Raw genomic sequence first — 18,352 nt, forward strand, 5'->3', positions numbered from 1 at the left:
AATCAGGCTTCACGTCACCCACCACTGCAACAGTCCATTTTCATAAATTTAGGCCCAGCACCCAGGCAGAGGAGAGAGGTCCCGTAACAGACAATCTGGCTTCATGTCAGCAGAGAATCAGTCTTCATGTCATAGCGGAGAATCAGGCTTCACGTCACCCACCACTGTAAGAGTCCATTTTCATAAATTTAGGCCCAGCACCCAGGCAGAGGAGAGAGGTCCCGTAACAGACAATCTGGCTTCATGTCAGCAGAGAATTAGTCTGCATGTCATAGCAGAGAATCAGGCGTCACGTCAGCCACCAATGCAACAGTCCATTGTCAGATATTTAGGCCCAGCACCCAGGCAGAGGAGAGAGGTCCCGTAACAGAGGATCTGGCTTCATGTCAGCAGAGAATCAGTCTGCATGTCATAGCAGAGAATCAGGCTTCACGTCAGCCACCACTGCAACAGTCCATTGTCATAAATTTAGGCCCAGCACCCAGGCAGAGGAGAGAGGTCCCATAACAGACAATCTGGCTTCATGTCAGCAGAGAATCAGTCTTCATGTCATAGCAGAGAATCAGGCTTCACGTCACCCACCACTGCAACAGTCCATTTTCATAAATTTAGGCCCAGCACCCAGGCAGAGGAGAGAGGTCCCGTAACAGACAATCTGGCTTCATGTCAGCAGAGAATTAGTCTGCATGTAATAGCAGAGAATCAGGCTTCACGTCAGCCACCAATGCAACAGTCCATTGTCAGAAATTTAGGCCCAGCACCCAGGCAGAGGAGAGAGGTCCCGTAACAGAGGATCTGGCTTCATGTCAGCAGAGAATCAGTCTTCATATCATAGCAGAGAATCAGGCTTCACGTCACCCACCACTGCAACAGTCCATTTTCATAAATTTAGGCCCAGCACCCAGGCAGAGGAGAGAGGTCCCGTAACAGACAATCTGGCTTCATGTCAGCAGAGAATTAGTCTGCATGTCATAGCAGAGAATCCGGCTTCACGTCAGCCACCAATGCAACAGTCCATTGTCAGATATTTAGGCCCAGCACCCAGGCAGAGGAGAGAGGTCCCGTAACAGAGGATCTGGCTTCATGTCAGCAGAGAATCAGTCTTCATATCATAGCAGAGAATCAGGCTTCACGTCACCCACCAGCTGCAACAGTCCATTTTCATAAATTTAGGCCCAGCACCCAGGCAGAGGAGAGAGGTCCCGTAACAGACAATCTGGCTTCATGTCAGCAGAGAATCAGTCTTCATGTCATAGCAGACAATCAGGCTTCACGTCACCCACCACTGTAAGAGTCCATTTTCATAAATTTAGGCCCAGCACCCAGACAGAGGAGAGAGGTCCCGTAACAGACAATCTGGCTTCATGTCAGCAGAGAATCAGTCTGCATGTCATAGCAGAGAATCAGGCTTCACGTCAGCCACCACTGCAACAGTCCATTGTCATAAATTTAGGCCCAGCACCCAGGCAGAGGAGAGAGGTCCCGTAACAGACAATCTGGCTTCATGTCAGCAGAGAATCAGTCTTCATGTCATAGCAGAGAATCAGGCTTCACGTCAGCCACCAATGCAACAGTCCATTGTCAGATATTTAGGCCCAGCACCCAGGCAGAGGAGAGAGGTCCCGTAACAGAGGATCTGGCTTCATGTCAGCAGAGAATCAGTCTTCATATCATAGCAGAGAATCAGGCTTCACGTCACCCACCACTGCAACAGTCCATTTTCATAAATTTAGGCCCAGCACCCAGGCAGAGGAGAGAGGTCCCGTAACAGACAATCTGGCTTCATGTCAGCAGAGAATCAGTCTTCATGTCATAGCGGAGAATCAGGCTTCACGTCACCCACCACTGTAAGAGTCCATTTTCATAAATTTAGGCCCAGCACCCAGGCAGAGGAGAGAGGTCCCGTAACAGACAATCTGGCTTCATGTCAGCAGAGAATTAGTCTGCATGTCATAGCAGAGAATCAGGCGTCACGTCAGCCACCAATGCAACAGTCCATTGTCAGATATTTAGGCCCAGCACCCAGGCAGAGGAGAGAGGTCCCGTAACAGAGGATCTGGCTTCATGTCAGCAGAGAATCAGTCTGCATGTCATAGCAGAGAATCAGGCTTCACGTCAGCCACCACTGCAACAGTCCATTGTCATAAATTTAGGCCCAGCACCCAGGCAGAGGAGAGAGGTCCCATAACAGACAATCTGGCTTCATGTCAGCAGAGAATCAGTCTTCATGTCATAGCAGAGAATCAGGCTTCACGTCACCCACCACTGCAACAGTCCATTTTCATAAATTTAGGCCCAGCACCCAGGCAGAGGAGAGAGGTCCCGTAACAGACAATCTGGCTTCATGTCAGCAGAGAATTAGTCTGCATGTAATAGCAGAGAATCAGGCTTCACGTCAGCCACCAATGCAACAGTCCATTGTCAGAAATTTAGGCCCAGCACCCAGGCAGAGGAGAGAGGTCCCGTAACAGAGGATCTGGCTTCATGTCAGCAGAGAATCAGTCTTCATATCATAGCAGAGAATCAGGCTTCACGTCACCCACCACTGCAACAGTCCATTTTCATAAATTTAGGCCCAGCACCCAGGCAGAGGAGAGAGGTCCCGTAACAGACAATCTGGCTTCATGTCAGCAGAGAATTAGTCTGCATGTCATAGCAGAGAATCAGGCTTCACGTCAGCCACCAATGCAACAGTCCATTGTCAGATATTTAGGCCCAGCACCCAGGCAGAGGAGAGAGGTCCCGTAACAGAGGATCTGGCTTCATGTCAGCAGAGAATCAGTCTTCATATCATAGCAGAGAATCAGGCTTCACGTCACCCACCGCTGCAACAGTCCATTTTCATAAATTTAGGCCCAGCACCCAGGCAGAGGAGAGAGGTCCCGTAACAGACAATCTGGCTTCATGTCAGCAGAGAATCAGTCTTCATGTCATAGCAGACAATCAGGCTTCACGTCACCCACCACTGTAAGAGTCCATTTTCATAAATTTAGGCCCAGCACCCAGACAGAGGAGAGAGGTCCCGTAACAGACAATCTGGCTTCATGTCAGCAGAGAATCAGTCTGCATGTCATAGCAGAGAATCAGGCTTCACGTCAGCCACCACTGCAACAGTCCATTGTCATAAATTTAGGCCCAGCACCCAGGCAGAGGAGAGAGGTCCCGTAACAGACAATCTGGCTTCATGTCAGCAGAGAATCAGTCTTCATGTCATAGCAGAGAATCAGGCTTCACGTCACCCACCACTGTAAGAGTCCATTTTCATAAATTTAGGCCCAGCACCCAGGCAGAGGAGAGAGGTCCCGTAACAGACAATCTGGCTTCATGTCAGCAGAGAATCAGTCTGCATGTCATAGCAGAGAATCAGGCTTCACGTCAGCCACCACTGCAACAGTCCATTGTCATAATTTAGGCCCAGCACCCAGGCAGAGGAGAGAGGTCCCGTAACAGACAATCTGGCTTCATGTCAGCAGAGAATCAGTCTTCATGTCATAGCAGAGAATCAGTCTTCATGTCATAGCAGAGAATCAGGCTTCACGTCACCCACCACTGTAAGAGTCCATTTTCATAAATTTAGGCCCAGCACCCAGGCAGAGGAGAGAGGTCCCGTAACAGACAATCTGGCTTCATGTCAGCAGAGAATCAGTCTTCATGTCATAGCAGAGAATCAGGCTTCACGTCACCCACCACTGTAACAGTCCATTTTCATAAATTTAGGCCCAGCACCCAGGCAGAGGAGAGAGGTCCCGTAACAGACAATCTGGCTTCATGTCAGCAGAGAATCAGTCTGCATGTCATAGCAGAGAATCAGGCTTCACGTCAGCCACCACTGCAACAGTCCATTGTCATAAATTTAGGCCCAGCACCCAGGCAGAGGAGAGAGGTCCCGTAACAGACAATCTGGCTTCATGTCAGCAGAGAATCAGTCTTCATGTCATAGCAGAGAATCAGTCTTCATGTCATAGCAGAGAATCAGCCTTCACGTCACCCACCACTGTAAGAGTCCATTTTCATAAATTTAGGCCCAGCACCCAGGCAGAGGAGAGAGGTCCCGTAACAGACAATCTGGCTTCATGTCAGCAGAGAATCAGTCTGCATGTCATAGCAGAGAATCAGGCTTCACGTCAGCCACCACTGCAACAGTCCATTGTCATAAATTTAGGCCCAGCACCCAGGCAGAGGAGAGAGGTCCCGTAACAGACAATCTGGCTTCATGTCAGCAGAGAATCAGTCTTCATAGTCATAGCAGAGAATCAGGCTTCACGTCACCCACCACTGTAAGAGTCCATTTTCATAAATTTAGGCCCAGCACCCAGGCAGAGGAGAGAGGTCCCGTAACAGACAATCTGGCTTCATGTCAGCAGAGAATCAGTCTGCATGTCATAGCAGAGAATCAGGCTTCACGTCAGCCCACCACTGCAACAGTCCATTGGCATATATTTAGGCCCAGCACCCAGGCAGAGGAGAGAGGTCCCGTAACAGAGCAATCTGGCTTCATGTCAGCAGAGAATCAGTCTGCATGTCATAGCAGAGAATCAGGCTTCACGTCAGCCACCACTGCAACAGTCCATTGTCAGATATTTAGGCCCAGCACCCAGGCAGAGGAGAGAGGTCCCGTAACAGAGGATCTGGCTTCATGTCAGCAGAGAATCAGTCTGCATGTCATAGCAGAGAATCAGGCTTCACGTCACCCACCACTGCAACAGTCCATTGTCATAAATTTAGGCCCAGCACCCAGGCAGAGGAGAGAGGTCCCGTAACAGACAATCTGGCTTCATGTCAGCAGAGAATCAGTCTTCATGTCATAGCAGAGAATCAGGCTTCACGTCACCCACCACTGCAACAGTCCATTTTCATAAATTTAGGCCCAGCACCCAGGCAGAGGAGAGAGGTCCCGTAACAGACAATCTGGCTTCATGTCAGCAGAGAATTAGTCTGCATGTAATAGCAGAGAATCAGGCTTCACGTCAGCCACCAATGCAACAGTCCATTGTCAGAAATTTAGGCCCAGCACCCAGGCAGAGGAGAGAGGTCCCGTAACAGAGGATCTGGCTTCATGTCAGCAGAGAATCAGTCTTCATATCATAGCAGAGAATCAGGCTTCACGTCACCCACCACTGCAACAGTCCATTTTCATAAATTTAGGCCCAGCACCCAGGCAGAGGAGAGAGGTCCCGTAACAGACAATCTGGCTTCATGTCAGCAGAGAATTAGTCTGCATGTCATAGCAGAGAATCAGGCTTCACGTCAGCCACCAATGCAACAGTCCATTGTCAGATATTTAGGCCCAGCACCCAGGCAGAGGAGAGAGGTCCCGTAACAGAGGATCTGGCTTCATGTCAGCAGAGAATCAGTCTTCATATCATAGCAGAGAATCAGGCTTCACGTCACCCACCGCTGCAACAGTCCATTTTCATAAATTTAGGCCCAGCACCCAGGCAGAGGAGAGAGGTCCCGTAACAGACAATCTGGCTTCATGTCAGCAGAGAATCAGTCTTCATGTCATAGCAGACAATCAGGCTTCACGTCACCCACCACTGTAAGAGTCCATTTTCATAAATTTAGGCCCAGCACCCAGACAGAGGAGAGAGGTCCCGTAACAGACAATCTGGCTTCATGTCAGCAGAGAATCAGTCTGCATGTCATAGCAGAGAATCAGGCTTCACGTCAGCCACCACTGCAACAGTCCATTGTCATAAATTTAGGCCCAGCACCCAGGCAGAGGAGAGAGGTCCCGTAACAGACAATCTGGCTTCATGTCAGCAGAGAATCAGTCTTCATGTCATAGCAGAGAATCAGGCTTCACGTCACCCACCACTGTAAGAGTCCATTTTCATAAATTTAGGCCCAGCACCCAGGCAGAGGAGAGAGGTCCCGTAACAGACAATCTGGCTTCATGTCAGCAGAGAATCAGTCTGCATGTCATAGCAGAGAATCAGGCTTCACGTCAGCCACCACTGCAACAGTCCATTGTCATAAATTTAGGCCCAGCACCCAGGCAGAGGAGAGAGGTCCCGTAACAGACAATCTGGCTTCATGTCAGCAGAGAATCAGTCTTCATGTCATAGCAGAGAATCAGTCTTCATGTCATAGCAGAGAATCAGGCTTCACGTCACCCACCACTGTAAGAGTCCATTTTCATAAATTTAGGCCCAGCACCCAGGCAGAGGAGAGAGGTCCCGTAACAGACAATCTGGCTTCATGTCAGCAGAGAATTAGTCTGCATGTCATAGCAGAGAATGAGGCTTCATGTCAGCCACCACTGCAACAGTCCATTGGCATATATTTAGGCCCAGCACCCAGGCAGAGGAGAGAGGTCCCGTAACAGAGGATCTGGCTTCATGTCAGCAGAGAATCAGTCTGCATGTCATAGCAGAAAATCAGGCTTCACGTCAGCCACCACTGCAACAGTCCATTGTCAGATATTTAGGCCCAGCACCCAGGCAGAGGAGAGAGGTCCCGTAACAGAGGATCTGGCTTCATGTCAGCAGAGAATTAGTCTGCATGTCATAGCAGAGAATCAGGCTTCACGTCACCCAACATTGGAACAGTCCATTGGCATATATTTAGGCCCTGGCACCCAGACAGAGGAGAGGTTCATTCAACTTTGGGTAGCCTCGCAATATAATGGTAAAATGAAAATAAAAATAGGATTGAATGAGGAAGTGCCCTGGAGTCCAATAATATATGTTTAAGGGGAGGTAGTTAATGTCTAATCTGGACAAGGGACGGACATGTCCTGTAGGATCCATGCCTGGTTCATTTTTATGAACGTCAGCTTGTCCAAATTGGCTGTAGACAGGCGGCTGCGTTTGTCTGTAATGACGCCCCCTGCCGTGCTGAATACACGTTCAGACAAAACGCTGGCCGCCGGGCAGGCCAGCACCTCCAAGGCATAAAAGGCTAGCTCTGGTCACGTGGACAATTTAGAGACCCAGAAGTTGAATGGGGCCGAACCATCAGTCAGTACGTGGAGGGGTGTGCACATGTACTGTTCCACCATGTTAGTGAAATGTTGCCTCCTGCTAACACGTTGCGTATCAGGTGGTGGTGCAGTTAGCTGTGGCGTGTTGACAAAAGTTTTCCACATCTCTGCCATGCTAACCCTGCCCTCAGAGGAGCTGGCCGTGACACAGCTGCCTTGGCGACCTCTTGCTCCTCCTCTGCCTTGGCCTTGGGCTTCCACTTGTTCCCCTGTGACATTTGGGAATGCTCTCAGTAGCGCGTCTACCAACGTGCGCTTGTACTCGCGCATCTTCCTATCACGCTCCAGTGCAGGAAGTAAGGTGGGCACATTGTCTTTGTAGCGTGGATCCAGCAGGGTGGCAACCCAGTAGTCCGCACCGGTTAAAATGTGGGCAACTCTGCTGTCGTTGCGCAGGCACTGCAGCATGTAGTCGCTCATGTGTGCCAGGCTGCCCAGGGGTAAGGACAAGCTGTCCTCTGTGGGAGGCGTATCGTCATCGTCCTGCCTTTCCCCCCAGCCACGCACCAGTGATGGACCCGAGCTGCGTTGGGTGCCACCCCGCTGTGACCATGCTTCATCCTCATCCTCCTCCACCTCCTCCTCATCCTCGTCCTCCTCGTCCTCCAGTAGTGGGCCCTGGCTGGCCACATTTGTACCTGGCCTCTGCTGTTGCCAAAAACCTCCCTCTGAGTCACTTCGAAGAGACTGGCCTGAAAGTGCTAAAAATGACCCCTCTTCCTCCTCCTCCTCCTCCTCCTCCTGGGCCACCTCCTCTTCCATCATCGCCCTAAGTGTTTTCTCAAGGAGACATAGAAGTGGTATTGTAACGCTGATAACGGCGTCATCGCCACTGGCCATGTTGGTGGAGTACTCGAAACAGCGCAACAGGGCACACAGGTCTCGCATGGAGGCCCAGTCATTGGTGGTGAAGTGGTGCTGTTCTGTAGTGCGACTGACCCGTGCGTGCTGCAGCTGAAACTCCACTATGGCCTGCTGCTGCTCGCACAGTCTGTCCAGCATGTGCAAGGTGGAGTTCCACCTGGTGGGCACGTCGCATATGAGGCGGTGAGCGGGAAGGCCGAAGTTACGCTGTAGCGCAGACAGGCGAGCAGCAGCAGGATGTGAACGCCGGAAGCGCGAACAGACGGCCCGCACTTTATGCAGCAGCTCTGACATGTCGGGGTAGTTGTGAATGAACTTCTGCACCACCAAATTCAGCACATGCGCCAAGCAAGGGATGTGCGTCAAATTGGCTAGTCCCAGAGCTGCAACGAGATTTCGCCCATTATCACACACCACCAGGCCGGGCTTGAGGCTCACCGGCAGCAACCACTCGTCGGTCTGTTGTTCTATACCCCGCCACAACTCCTGTGCGGTGTGGGGCCTGTCCCCCAAACATATGAGTTTCAGAATGGCCTGCTGACGTTTACCCCGGGCTGTGCTGAAGTTGGTGGTGAAGGTGTGTGGCTGACTGGATGAGCAGGTGGAAGAAGAGGAGGAGGAAGCCGAGAAGGAGGAGGTGGCAACAGGAGGCAAAGAATGTTGCCCTGCGATCCTTGGCGGCGGAAGGACGTGCGCCAAACAGCTCTCCGCCTGGGGCCCAGCTGCCACTACATTTACCCAGTGTGCAGTTAGGGAGATATAGCGTCCCTGGCCGTGCTTACTGGTCCACGTATCTGTGGTTAGGTGGACCTTGCTACAGATGGCGTTGCGCAGTGCACACTTGATTTTATCGGATACTTGGTTGTGCAGGGAAGGCACGGCTCTCTTGGAGAAGTAGTGGCGGCTGGGAACAACATACTGTGGGACAGCAAGCGACATGAGCTGTTTGAAGCTGTCTGTGTCCACCAGCCTAAATGACAGCATTTCATAGGCCAGTAGTTTAGAAATGCTGGCATTCAGGGCCAGGGATCGAGGGTGGCTAGGTGGGAATTTACGCTTTCTCTCAAATGTTTGTGAGATGGAGAGCTGAACGCTGCCGTGTGACATGGTTGAGACGCTTGGTGACGGAGGTGGTGGTGGTGTTGGTGGTACATCCCCTGTTTGCTGGGCGGCAGGTGCCAACGTTCCTCCAGAGGCGGAGGAAGAGGCCGAGGCGGCAGCAGCAGAAGAGGCCGAGGCGGCAGCAGCAGAAGAGGTAGCAGGGGGAGCCTGAGTGACTTCCTTGGTTTTAAGGTGTTTACTCCACTGCAGTTCATGCTTTGCATGCAGGTGCCTGGTCATGCAGGTTGTGCTCAGGTTCAGAACGTTAATGCCTCGCTTCAGGCTCTGATGGCACAGCGTGCAAACCACTCGGGTCTTGTCGTCAGCACATTGTTTGAAGAAGTGCCATGCCAGGGAACTCCTTGAAGCTGCCTTTGGGGTGCTCGGTCCCAGATGGCGGCGGTCAGTAGCAGGCGGAGTCTCTTGGCGGCGGGTGTTCTGCTTTTGCCCACTGCTCCCTCTTTTGCTACGCTGTTGGCTCGGTCTCACCACTGCCTCTTCCTCCGAACTGTGAAAGTCAGTGGCACGACCTTCATTCCATGTGGGGTCTAGGACCTCATCGTCCCCTGCATCGTCTTCCACCCAGTCTTGATCCCTGACCTCCTGTTCAGTCTGCACACTGCAGAAAGACGCAGCAGTTGGCACCTGTGTTTCGTCATCATCAGAGACATGCTGAGGTGGTATTCCCATGTCCTCATCATCAGGAAACATAAGTGGTTGTGCGTCAGTGCAGTCTATGTCTTCCACCGCTGGGGAAGGGCTAGGTGGATGCCCTTGGGAAACCCTGCCAGCAGAGTCTTCAAACAGCATAAGAGACTGCTGCATAACTTGAGGCTCAGACAGTTTCCCTGATATGCATGGGGGTGATGTGACAGACTGATGGGGTTGGTTTTCAGGCGCCATCTGTGCGCTTTCTGCAGAAGACTGGGTGGGAGATAATGTGAACGTGCTGGATCCACTGTCGGCCACCCAATTGACTAATGCCTGTACCTGCTCAGGCCTTACCATCCTTAGAACGGCATTGGGCCCCACCATATATCGCTGTAAATTCTGGCGGCTACTGGGACCTGAGGTAGTTGGTACACTAGGACGTGTGGATGTGGCAGAACGGCCACGTCCTCTCCCAGCACCAGAGGGTCCACTAACACCACCACGACCATGTCCACGTCCGCGTCCCTTACTAGATGTTTTCCTCATTGTTATGGTTCACCACAACAACAAAAATATTATTTGGCCCAATGTATTGTATTCAAATTCAGCGGGATATAAATTTGAGGCCTAGTATTTAGGCGCTGGGTGACCGGTATGGATTTAGTGACAGAATTAGACTTGGAAATGCACAGTAGCGTGTGTGTGAAGTTATTCTGAATGACCCTATGTGCACCTTGAATATTATATACCCTTTTAGGGATAGATTTCAAATAGCTCTGATATAGCAGAAACCACTAAATTATGAAATTGCTAAATTGGGAATTGTATTTCAACCCAGAACAAAAAATGTGCTTTGACGGACACTAAATAACTTGCCCATCCACAACAGTACAGCGGTAACGAGAGATTTAGCGGGATATAAATTTGAGGCCTAGTATTTAGGCGCTGGGTGACCGGTATGGATTTAGTGACAGAATTAGACTTGGAAATGCACAGTAGCGTGTGTGTGAAGTTATTCTGAATGACCCTATGTGCACCTTGAATATTATATACCCTTTTAGGGATAGATTTCAAATAGCTCTGATATAGCAGAAACCACTAAATTATGAAATTGCTAAATTGGGAATTGTATTTCAACCCTGAACAAAAAATGTGCTTTGACGGACACTAAATAACTTGCCCAGCCACAACAGTACAGCGGTAACGACAGATTTAGCGGGATATAAATTTGAGGCCTAGTATTTAGGCGCTGGGTGACCGGTATGGATTTACTAACAGAATTAGACTTGGAAATGCACAGTAGCGTGTGTGTGAAGTTATTCTGAATGACCCTATGTGCACCTTGAATATTATATACCCTTTTAGGGATAGATTTCAAATAGCTCTGATATAGCAGAAACCACTAAATTATGAAATTGCTAAATTGGGAATTGTATTTCAACCCAGAACAAAAAATGTGCTTTGACGGACACTAAATAACTTGCCCATCCACAACAGGACAGCGGTAACGACAGATTTAGCGGGATATAAATTTGAGGCCTAGTATTTAGGCGCTGGGTGACCGGTATGGATTTAGTGACAGAATTAGACTGGGATATGGCCAAAAAATAACCACACTATTGCTGGTTAAATGCACTTGGTGTGACAGCTTGACCAACCACACTACTGAGGGTTAAATGCACTTGGTGACGGGCGCAGCTTGCCCCTGATGTAGTATATGGCCAAAAAATGAACAGACTATTGCTGGTTAAATGCACTTGGTGTGACAGCTTGACCAACCACACTACTGAGGGTTAAATGCACTTGGTGACGGGCGCAGCTTGCCCCTGATGTAGTATATGGCCAAAAAATGAACAGACTATTGCTGGTTAAATGCACTTGGTGTGACAGCTTGACCAACCACACTACTGAGGGTTAAATGCACTTGGTGACGGGCGCAGCTTGCCCCTGATTTAGTATATGGCCAAAAAATTAACAGACTATTGCTGGTTAAATGCACTTGGTGTGACAGCTTCACCCTGATGTAGGCTTTAGCCAAAAAACAACCACACCATTGAGGGTTAAATGCACTTGGTCGCAGCTTGATGCACTTGGTCGCAGCACCGCACAAGACACAAAATGGCCGCCGATCACCCCAGAAAAAAGTGACTGACAAACTGGTCTGGGCAGCCTAAAAACAGTGAGCAATTGAATTTCAGCAGCTCAATGATGCACAGCTGCAGATCGATCGATTAATCAAGTCCTTTGGAGGAGTTAATCTGCCTAATCTCGCCCTACTGTCGCAGCCGCAACCTCTCCCTACGCTAATCAGAGCAGAGTGACGGGCGGCGCTATGTGACTCCAGCTTAAATAGAGGCTGGGTCACATGGTGCTCTGGCCAATCACAGCCATGCCAATAGTAGGCATGGCTGTGACGGCCTCTTGGGGCAAGTAGTATGACGCTTGTTGATTGGCTGCTTTGCAGCCTTTCAAAAAGCGCCAAGAAAGCGTCACAAAAGCGCCAAGAAAGCGACGAACACCGAACCCGGACTTTTACGAAAATGTCCGGGTTCGGGTCCGTGTCACGGACACCCCAAAATTCGGTACGAACCCGAACTATACAGTTCGAGTTCGCTCATCCCTATCCACTGCAGTTCCTGCTTTGCATGCAGGTGCCTGGTCATGCAGGTTGTGCTAAGGTTCAGAACGTTAATGCCTCGCTTCAGGCTCTGATGGCACAGCGTGCAAACCACTCGGGTCTTGTCGTCAGCACATTGTTTGAAGAAGTGCCATGCCAGGGAACTCCTTGAAGCTGCCTTTGGGGTGCTCGGTCCAAGATGGCGGCGGTCAGTAGCAGGCGGAGTCTCTTGGCGGCGGGTGTTCTGCTTTTGCCCACTGCTCCCTCTTTTGCTACGCTGTTGGCTCGGTCTCACCACTGCCTCTTCCTCCGAACTGTGAAAGTCAGTGGCACGACCTTCATTCCATGTGGGGTCTAGGACCTCATCGTCCCCTGCATCGTCTTCCACCCAGTCTTGATCCCTGACCTCCTGTTCAGTCTGCACACTGCAGAAAGACGCAGCAGTTGACAACTGTGTTTCGTCATCATCAGAGACATGCTGAGGTGGTATTCCCATGTCCTCATCATCAGGAAACATAAGTGGTTGTGCGTCAGTGCATTCTATGTCTTTCACCGCTGGGGAAGGGCTAGGTGGATGCCCTTGGGAAACCCTGCCAGCGGAGTCTTCAAACAGCATAAGAGACTGCTGCATAACTTGAGGCTGAGACAGTTTCCCTGGTATGCATGGGGGTGATGTGACAGACTGATGGGGTTGGTTTTCAGGCGCCATCTGTGCGCTTTCTGCAGAAGACTGGGTGGGAGATAATGTGAACGTGCTGGATCCACTGTCGGCCACCCAATTGACTAATGCCTGTACCTGCTCAGGCCTTACCATCCTTAGAACGGCATTGGGCCCCACCATATATCGCTGTAAATTCTGGCGGCTACTGGGACCTAAGGTAGTTGGTACACTAGGACGTGTGGATGTGGCAGAACGGCCACGTCCTCTCCCAGCACCAGAGGGTCCACTAACACCACCACGACCATGTCCGCGTCCCTTACTAGATGTTTTCCTCATTGTTATCGTTCACCACAACAACAGAAATATTATTTGGCCCAATGTATTGTATTCAAATTCAGCTGAATATAAATTTGAGGCCTAGTATTTAGGCGCTGGGTGACCGGTATGGATTTACTGACAGAATTAGACTTGGAAATGCACAGTAGCGTGTGTGTGAAGTTATTCTGAATGACCCTATGTGCACCTTGAATATTATATACCCTTTTAGGGATAGATTTCAAATAGCTCTGATACAGCAGAAACCACTAAATTATGAAATTGCTAAATTGGGAATTGTATTTCAACCCAGAACAAAAAATGTGCTTTGACGGACACTAAATAACTTGCCCAGCCAGAACAGTACAGCAGTAACGACAGATTTAGCGGGATATAAATTTGAGGCCTAGTATTTAGGCGCTGGGTGACCGGTATGGATTTAGTGACAGAATTAGACTTGGAAATGCACAGTAGCGTGTGTGTGAAGTTATTCTGAAGGACCCTATGTGCACCTTGAATATTATATACCCTTTTAGGGATAGATTTCAAATAGCTCTGATACAGCAGAAACCACTAAATTATGAAACTGCTAAATTGGGAATTGTATTTCAACCCAGAACAAAAAATGTGCTTTGACGGACACTAAATAACTTGCCCAGCCACAACAGTACAGCGGTAACGACAGATTTAGCGGGATATAAATTTGAGGCCTAGTATTTAGGCGCAGGGTGACCGGTATGGATTTACTGACAGAATTAGACTGGGATATGGCCAAAAAATAACCACACTATTGCTGGTTAAATGCACTTGGTGTGACAGCTTGACCAACCACACTACTGAGGGTTAAATGCACTTGGTGACAGGCGCAGCTTGCCCCTGATGTAGTATATGGCCAAAAAATGAACAGACTATTGCTGGTTAAATGCACTTGGTGTGACAGCTTGACCAACCACACTACTGAGGGTTAAATGCACTTGGTGACGGGCGCAGCTTGGCCCTGATGTAGTATATGGCCAAAAAATGAACAGACTATTGCTGGTTAAATGCACTTGGTGTGACAGCTTGACCAACCACACTACTGAGGGTTAAATGCACTTGGTGACGGGCGCAGCTTGCCCCTGATGTAGTATATGGCCAAAAAATGAACAGACTATTGCTGGTTAAATGCACTTGGTGTGACAGCTTGACCAACCACACTACTGAGGGTTAAATGCACTTGGTGACGGGCGCAGCTTGCCCCTGATGTAGTATATGGCCAAAAAATGAACAGACTATTGCTGGTTAAATGCACTTGGTGTGACAGCTTGACCAACCACACTACTGAGGGTTAAATGCACTTGGTGACGGGCGCAGCTTGCCCCTGATGTAGTATATGGCCAAAAAATGAACAGACTATTGCTGGTTAAATGCACTTGGTGTGACAGCTTGACCAACCACACTACTGAGGGTTAAATGCACTTGGTGACGGGCGCAGCTTGCCCCTGATGTAGTATATGGCCAAAAAATGAACAGACTATTGCTGGTTAAATGCACTTGGTGTGACAGCTTGACCAACCACACTACTGAGGGTTAAATGCACTTGGTGACGGGCGCAGCTTGCCCCTGATGTAGTATATGCCCAAAAAATGAACAGACTATTGCTGGTTAAATGCACTTGGTGTGACAGCTTGACCAACCACACTACTGAGGGTTAAATGCACTTGGTGACGGGCGCAGCTTGCCCCTGATGTAGTATATGGCCAAAAAATAAACAGACTATTGCTGGTTAAATGCACTTGGTGTGACAGCTTCACCCTGATGTAGGCTTTAGCCAAAAAACAACCACACCATTGAGGGTTAAATGCACTTAGTGACAGGCGCAGCTTGCCCCTGATGTAGTATATGGCCAAAAAATAAACAGACTATTGCTGGTTAAATGCACTTGGTGTGACAGCTTCACCCTGATGTAGGCTTTAGCCAAAAAACCACCACACTATTGAGGGTTAAATGCACTTGGTCGCAGCTTGTGCTGGCGCACCACAAGACACAAAATGGCCGCCGATCACCCCAGAAAAAAGTGACTGACAAACGGTCTGGGCAGCCTAAAAACAGTGAACAATTGAGTATCAGCAGCTTGCCCCAAGAGGCTGTGACGGCCTCTTGGGGAAAGTAGTATGACGCTTGTTGATTGGCTGCTTTGCAGCCTTTCAAAAAGCGCCAAGAAAGCGTCACAAAAGCGCCAAGAAAGCGATGAACACCGAACCCGAACCCGGACTTTTACGAAAATGTCCGGGTTCGGGTCCGTGTCACGGACACCCCAAAATTCGGTACGAACCCGAACTATACAGTTCGAGTTCGCTCATCCCTAGTCAGGAGGTATTGTTATTGTTTCAGTCAGCCTATTGTGCCATGTGCCACTTGCTTGCAGGATATGGGGTCTATGGGCTCACCTTTCTCAGTGCGAGCCTGTGTATGTATGTGTGTGTACATATATATATATATATATATACACACACACACACACATATGTGTTTTATTGATTCCTTTTGTTTATACAGTTATTCTGTTTTTAACTTAAGGATCCAAGTGCAATGCCTAGACCTACTTCACAAGACTTGGCAGGATTCTGGGACCTATTGCAGTTATCCATTGAAGATGTAAGCATGAAATTTGACAAGCTGCACCAGTTGAAAGCCAATGATTGGAAACCAATGGATTCTCCTGAAAAGAAGGTAGCATTTCAAATGTATAATGTACGTAGCATTTAAAGTTTATATTGTACATATACTGTATATACTTGCAGGCAATAATGCTTTGGAATGCCGACAAACTGTTAGGCAATGCCTTGGCATGGCCCTATAGGCAGGCGCTTATAACAGATCTGGGGGCTTTAGTTAGGTTTGTGACTGTCATAGTAACCTAGTTTCCTCCAACCTCATCCAAACAACTTACTGTGGTTGTCATCCTGTGGCATCTAAGAGGTTAGACAGTCAGGGGGTTTTGTGTCGATCGCCACCAAGGTTACTGCTGTTGATTGCATGGACACAACTTCTGGTTCATGAAAACAAATTCACATTAACTGGGGAAAGAATTGGTACCCTCCTTTTCAGCTGCAGATCTACCAGTTCCCAGGATCCTCTTCTGCCATCCAAGATTGCTGCACTGCTTCTGAGACTACCTGTGTACATCGGAAATCCAAAACACTTCTTGCTTGTCTAGCCCTGTGCTTGGATCCAAGGGCAGGAGGAGGTTGGCGGGCTACCAATTGCACAGTGTGCATCAGGTAGTCTGAGAGGTGGTGTGGCCATCTTGAATGATAGAAGGGGAGCACGGGAATTGGCAAATCTGCAGCTGAAATGATGAAAAGGAGGGCACCAGGCAAGTGTTCTGTTCCTTAGGCCTCTTTCACACAAGCGTATTTGCAATCCGTATATAGTGCGTATTTTGTGTACCAGAATGTGCTGCTAATGTTAATGAATTCACATGGGCTTATAATTTCTGTCAATATTTGAAATACGCAGTATGTCCCAGTTTTGTGTGTATTTGCTTCCAAATACACCCATAGAAAATGCTGGAAGGAAAGAATACGCATGTAAATCCAGATGAATTACTGAAGCAATACTGATGACAATACAGATGGTGTATCATCCGAAATCCGATACGGAAGGCTACGCTCGTGTGAAAGAGGCCTTAGGACTCATGCACACAACTATATAGTTTGCAGTCCACACACAAAATTCAGATATTGTCCACGTTGCATTCACATTTTTTGTGGGCCTATTGACTTCAGTGGGTCCTTGGTCCAAGTATAGGACATGTTCTATCTTTTTGTAGAATGGACATATGGACACGGAAAGCACACGGATCATCCATGTGCTTTCAGTATCCATATGTTCATTCAGCAAAAAAGATAGAACATGTCCTATACTTGAAAGAATATGTCTGTAAAATGAAGACCATGGACCCATTGAAGTCAAAGGGTCTGCAAAAAAATGCAGACAGAACACGGACCACATTCATAATTTGCAGATCCGCGATTCGTGTGAATGATGCCTTAATTTTTTCTTCTTGAACCAGAGAGTCGCTTTAACCACTTGCTCCATGAAATAACACCATTTTCATATCATTTTCAGGATGACAAGAAACCCCCAACTCCAATACCAAAGAAACCTTCCAGGGGAAAGTTCCCTATCACGCGAGAAAAGTCTCTGGACCTACCGGACCGGCAAAGACAAGAAGCCAGAAGACGTCTAATGGCTGCAAAAAGAGCGTCTTCATTCCGGCAAAATTCAGCCAGTGAGCGTGCAGACAGCATTGAAATATACATACCGGAAGCCCAAACTAGGCTTTAAGAACAAAGCACTGTATAGGTCTTTTTTAAACAACATATTTGTACAGTTTGTAGCACACCTGGTCATTTTAGTTAATCTCTCTACTGAATATGCCCTTGTCATTGTGCTCTTTGTGCCATAAGCGCAGTGGAATGCTATTTCATTTCCTCCGAGTTTGCTAAACTCATTGCAAGAACTCCTTGTTTTGTTACTCCTGACTTCAGATCAGCTACATGCATAGGGCTTGCTGAGACCTGACTTCTCCAATATGTTCTCAGAGGACAACGAGAAAAACCTCTCAAGATGGAACCCAGCATAAATTCTTGGTTATTTCTATTTTTATAAATTACATGATCTTTAGAAACAAGAATAACTAAATGGGTTCTTCTCACCACTCGTTAGAGGCATTAGCTATTCCAAGTAGAAGGTGCTACACATTAGAAATGCAGGGGAAAATGAATGCAATGCTCTCTGACCTCCTGTTTATTTAATTTAGATGTAATAATATAGGTTCCTATGCTGCTCCTAGTCACGCTACCGGGTTGTATAAAGCAACCAAAGATCACCAATCACAAATATTTTAATGCATTCGGTTCCTTGGGAAAATAGAAGCCCCAACAACCAGTTTGTCTCCTTGCATCTGATATGGAACCATCTGTTGGGTGAACCCTTTCCACTCTTCAATCCAACTATGTATTTCTAAATGCAAGAAGACTTCATGAGTATACCTGTGGAAAGAAAGTGAATGCCTTAACAAAAAGATCTTTTAAGACCCAATGTGAAATCGATAGTCAAATGTCCTCCCATGGAACTATACTTCTGTTTACATCCATCTATAGTTTTAATAC

General features: G+C 48.4%; 1 protein-coding gene across 1 annotated transcript in view; it reads left to right on the plus strand.

The window, feature by feature from the left end:
* Positions 1–17,525, plus strand: part of DLGAP2 (DLG associated protein 2) — a 177,973-nt gene extending 160,448 nt beyond the window's left edge. Inside the window, exons 9-10 of the mRNA XM_044290863.1 lie at positions 15,753–15,905; positions 17,307–17,525. Of these exons, the coding sequence (XP_044146798.1) occupies positions 15,753–15,905; positions 17,307–17,525 (372 nt within the window). The remainder of the gene's footprint in view (positions 1–15,752; positions 15,906–17,306) is intronic.
* The last annotated feature ends 827 nt before the right edge of the window (positions 17,526–18,352 follow it).

The sequence above is a fragment of the Bufo gargarizans genome, chromosome 4, assembly GCF_014858855.1.
Source record: "Bufo gargarizans isolate SCDJY-AF-19 chromosome 4, ASM1485885v1, whole genome shotgun sequence".
NCBI classification, from domain to species: Eukaryota; Metazoa; Chordata; class Amphibia; order Anura; family Bufonidae; genus Bufo; species Bufo gargarizans.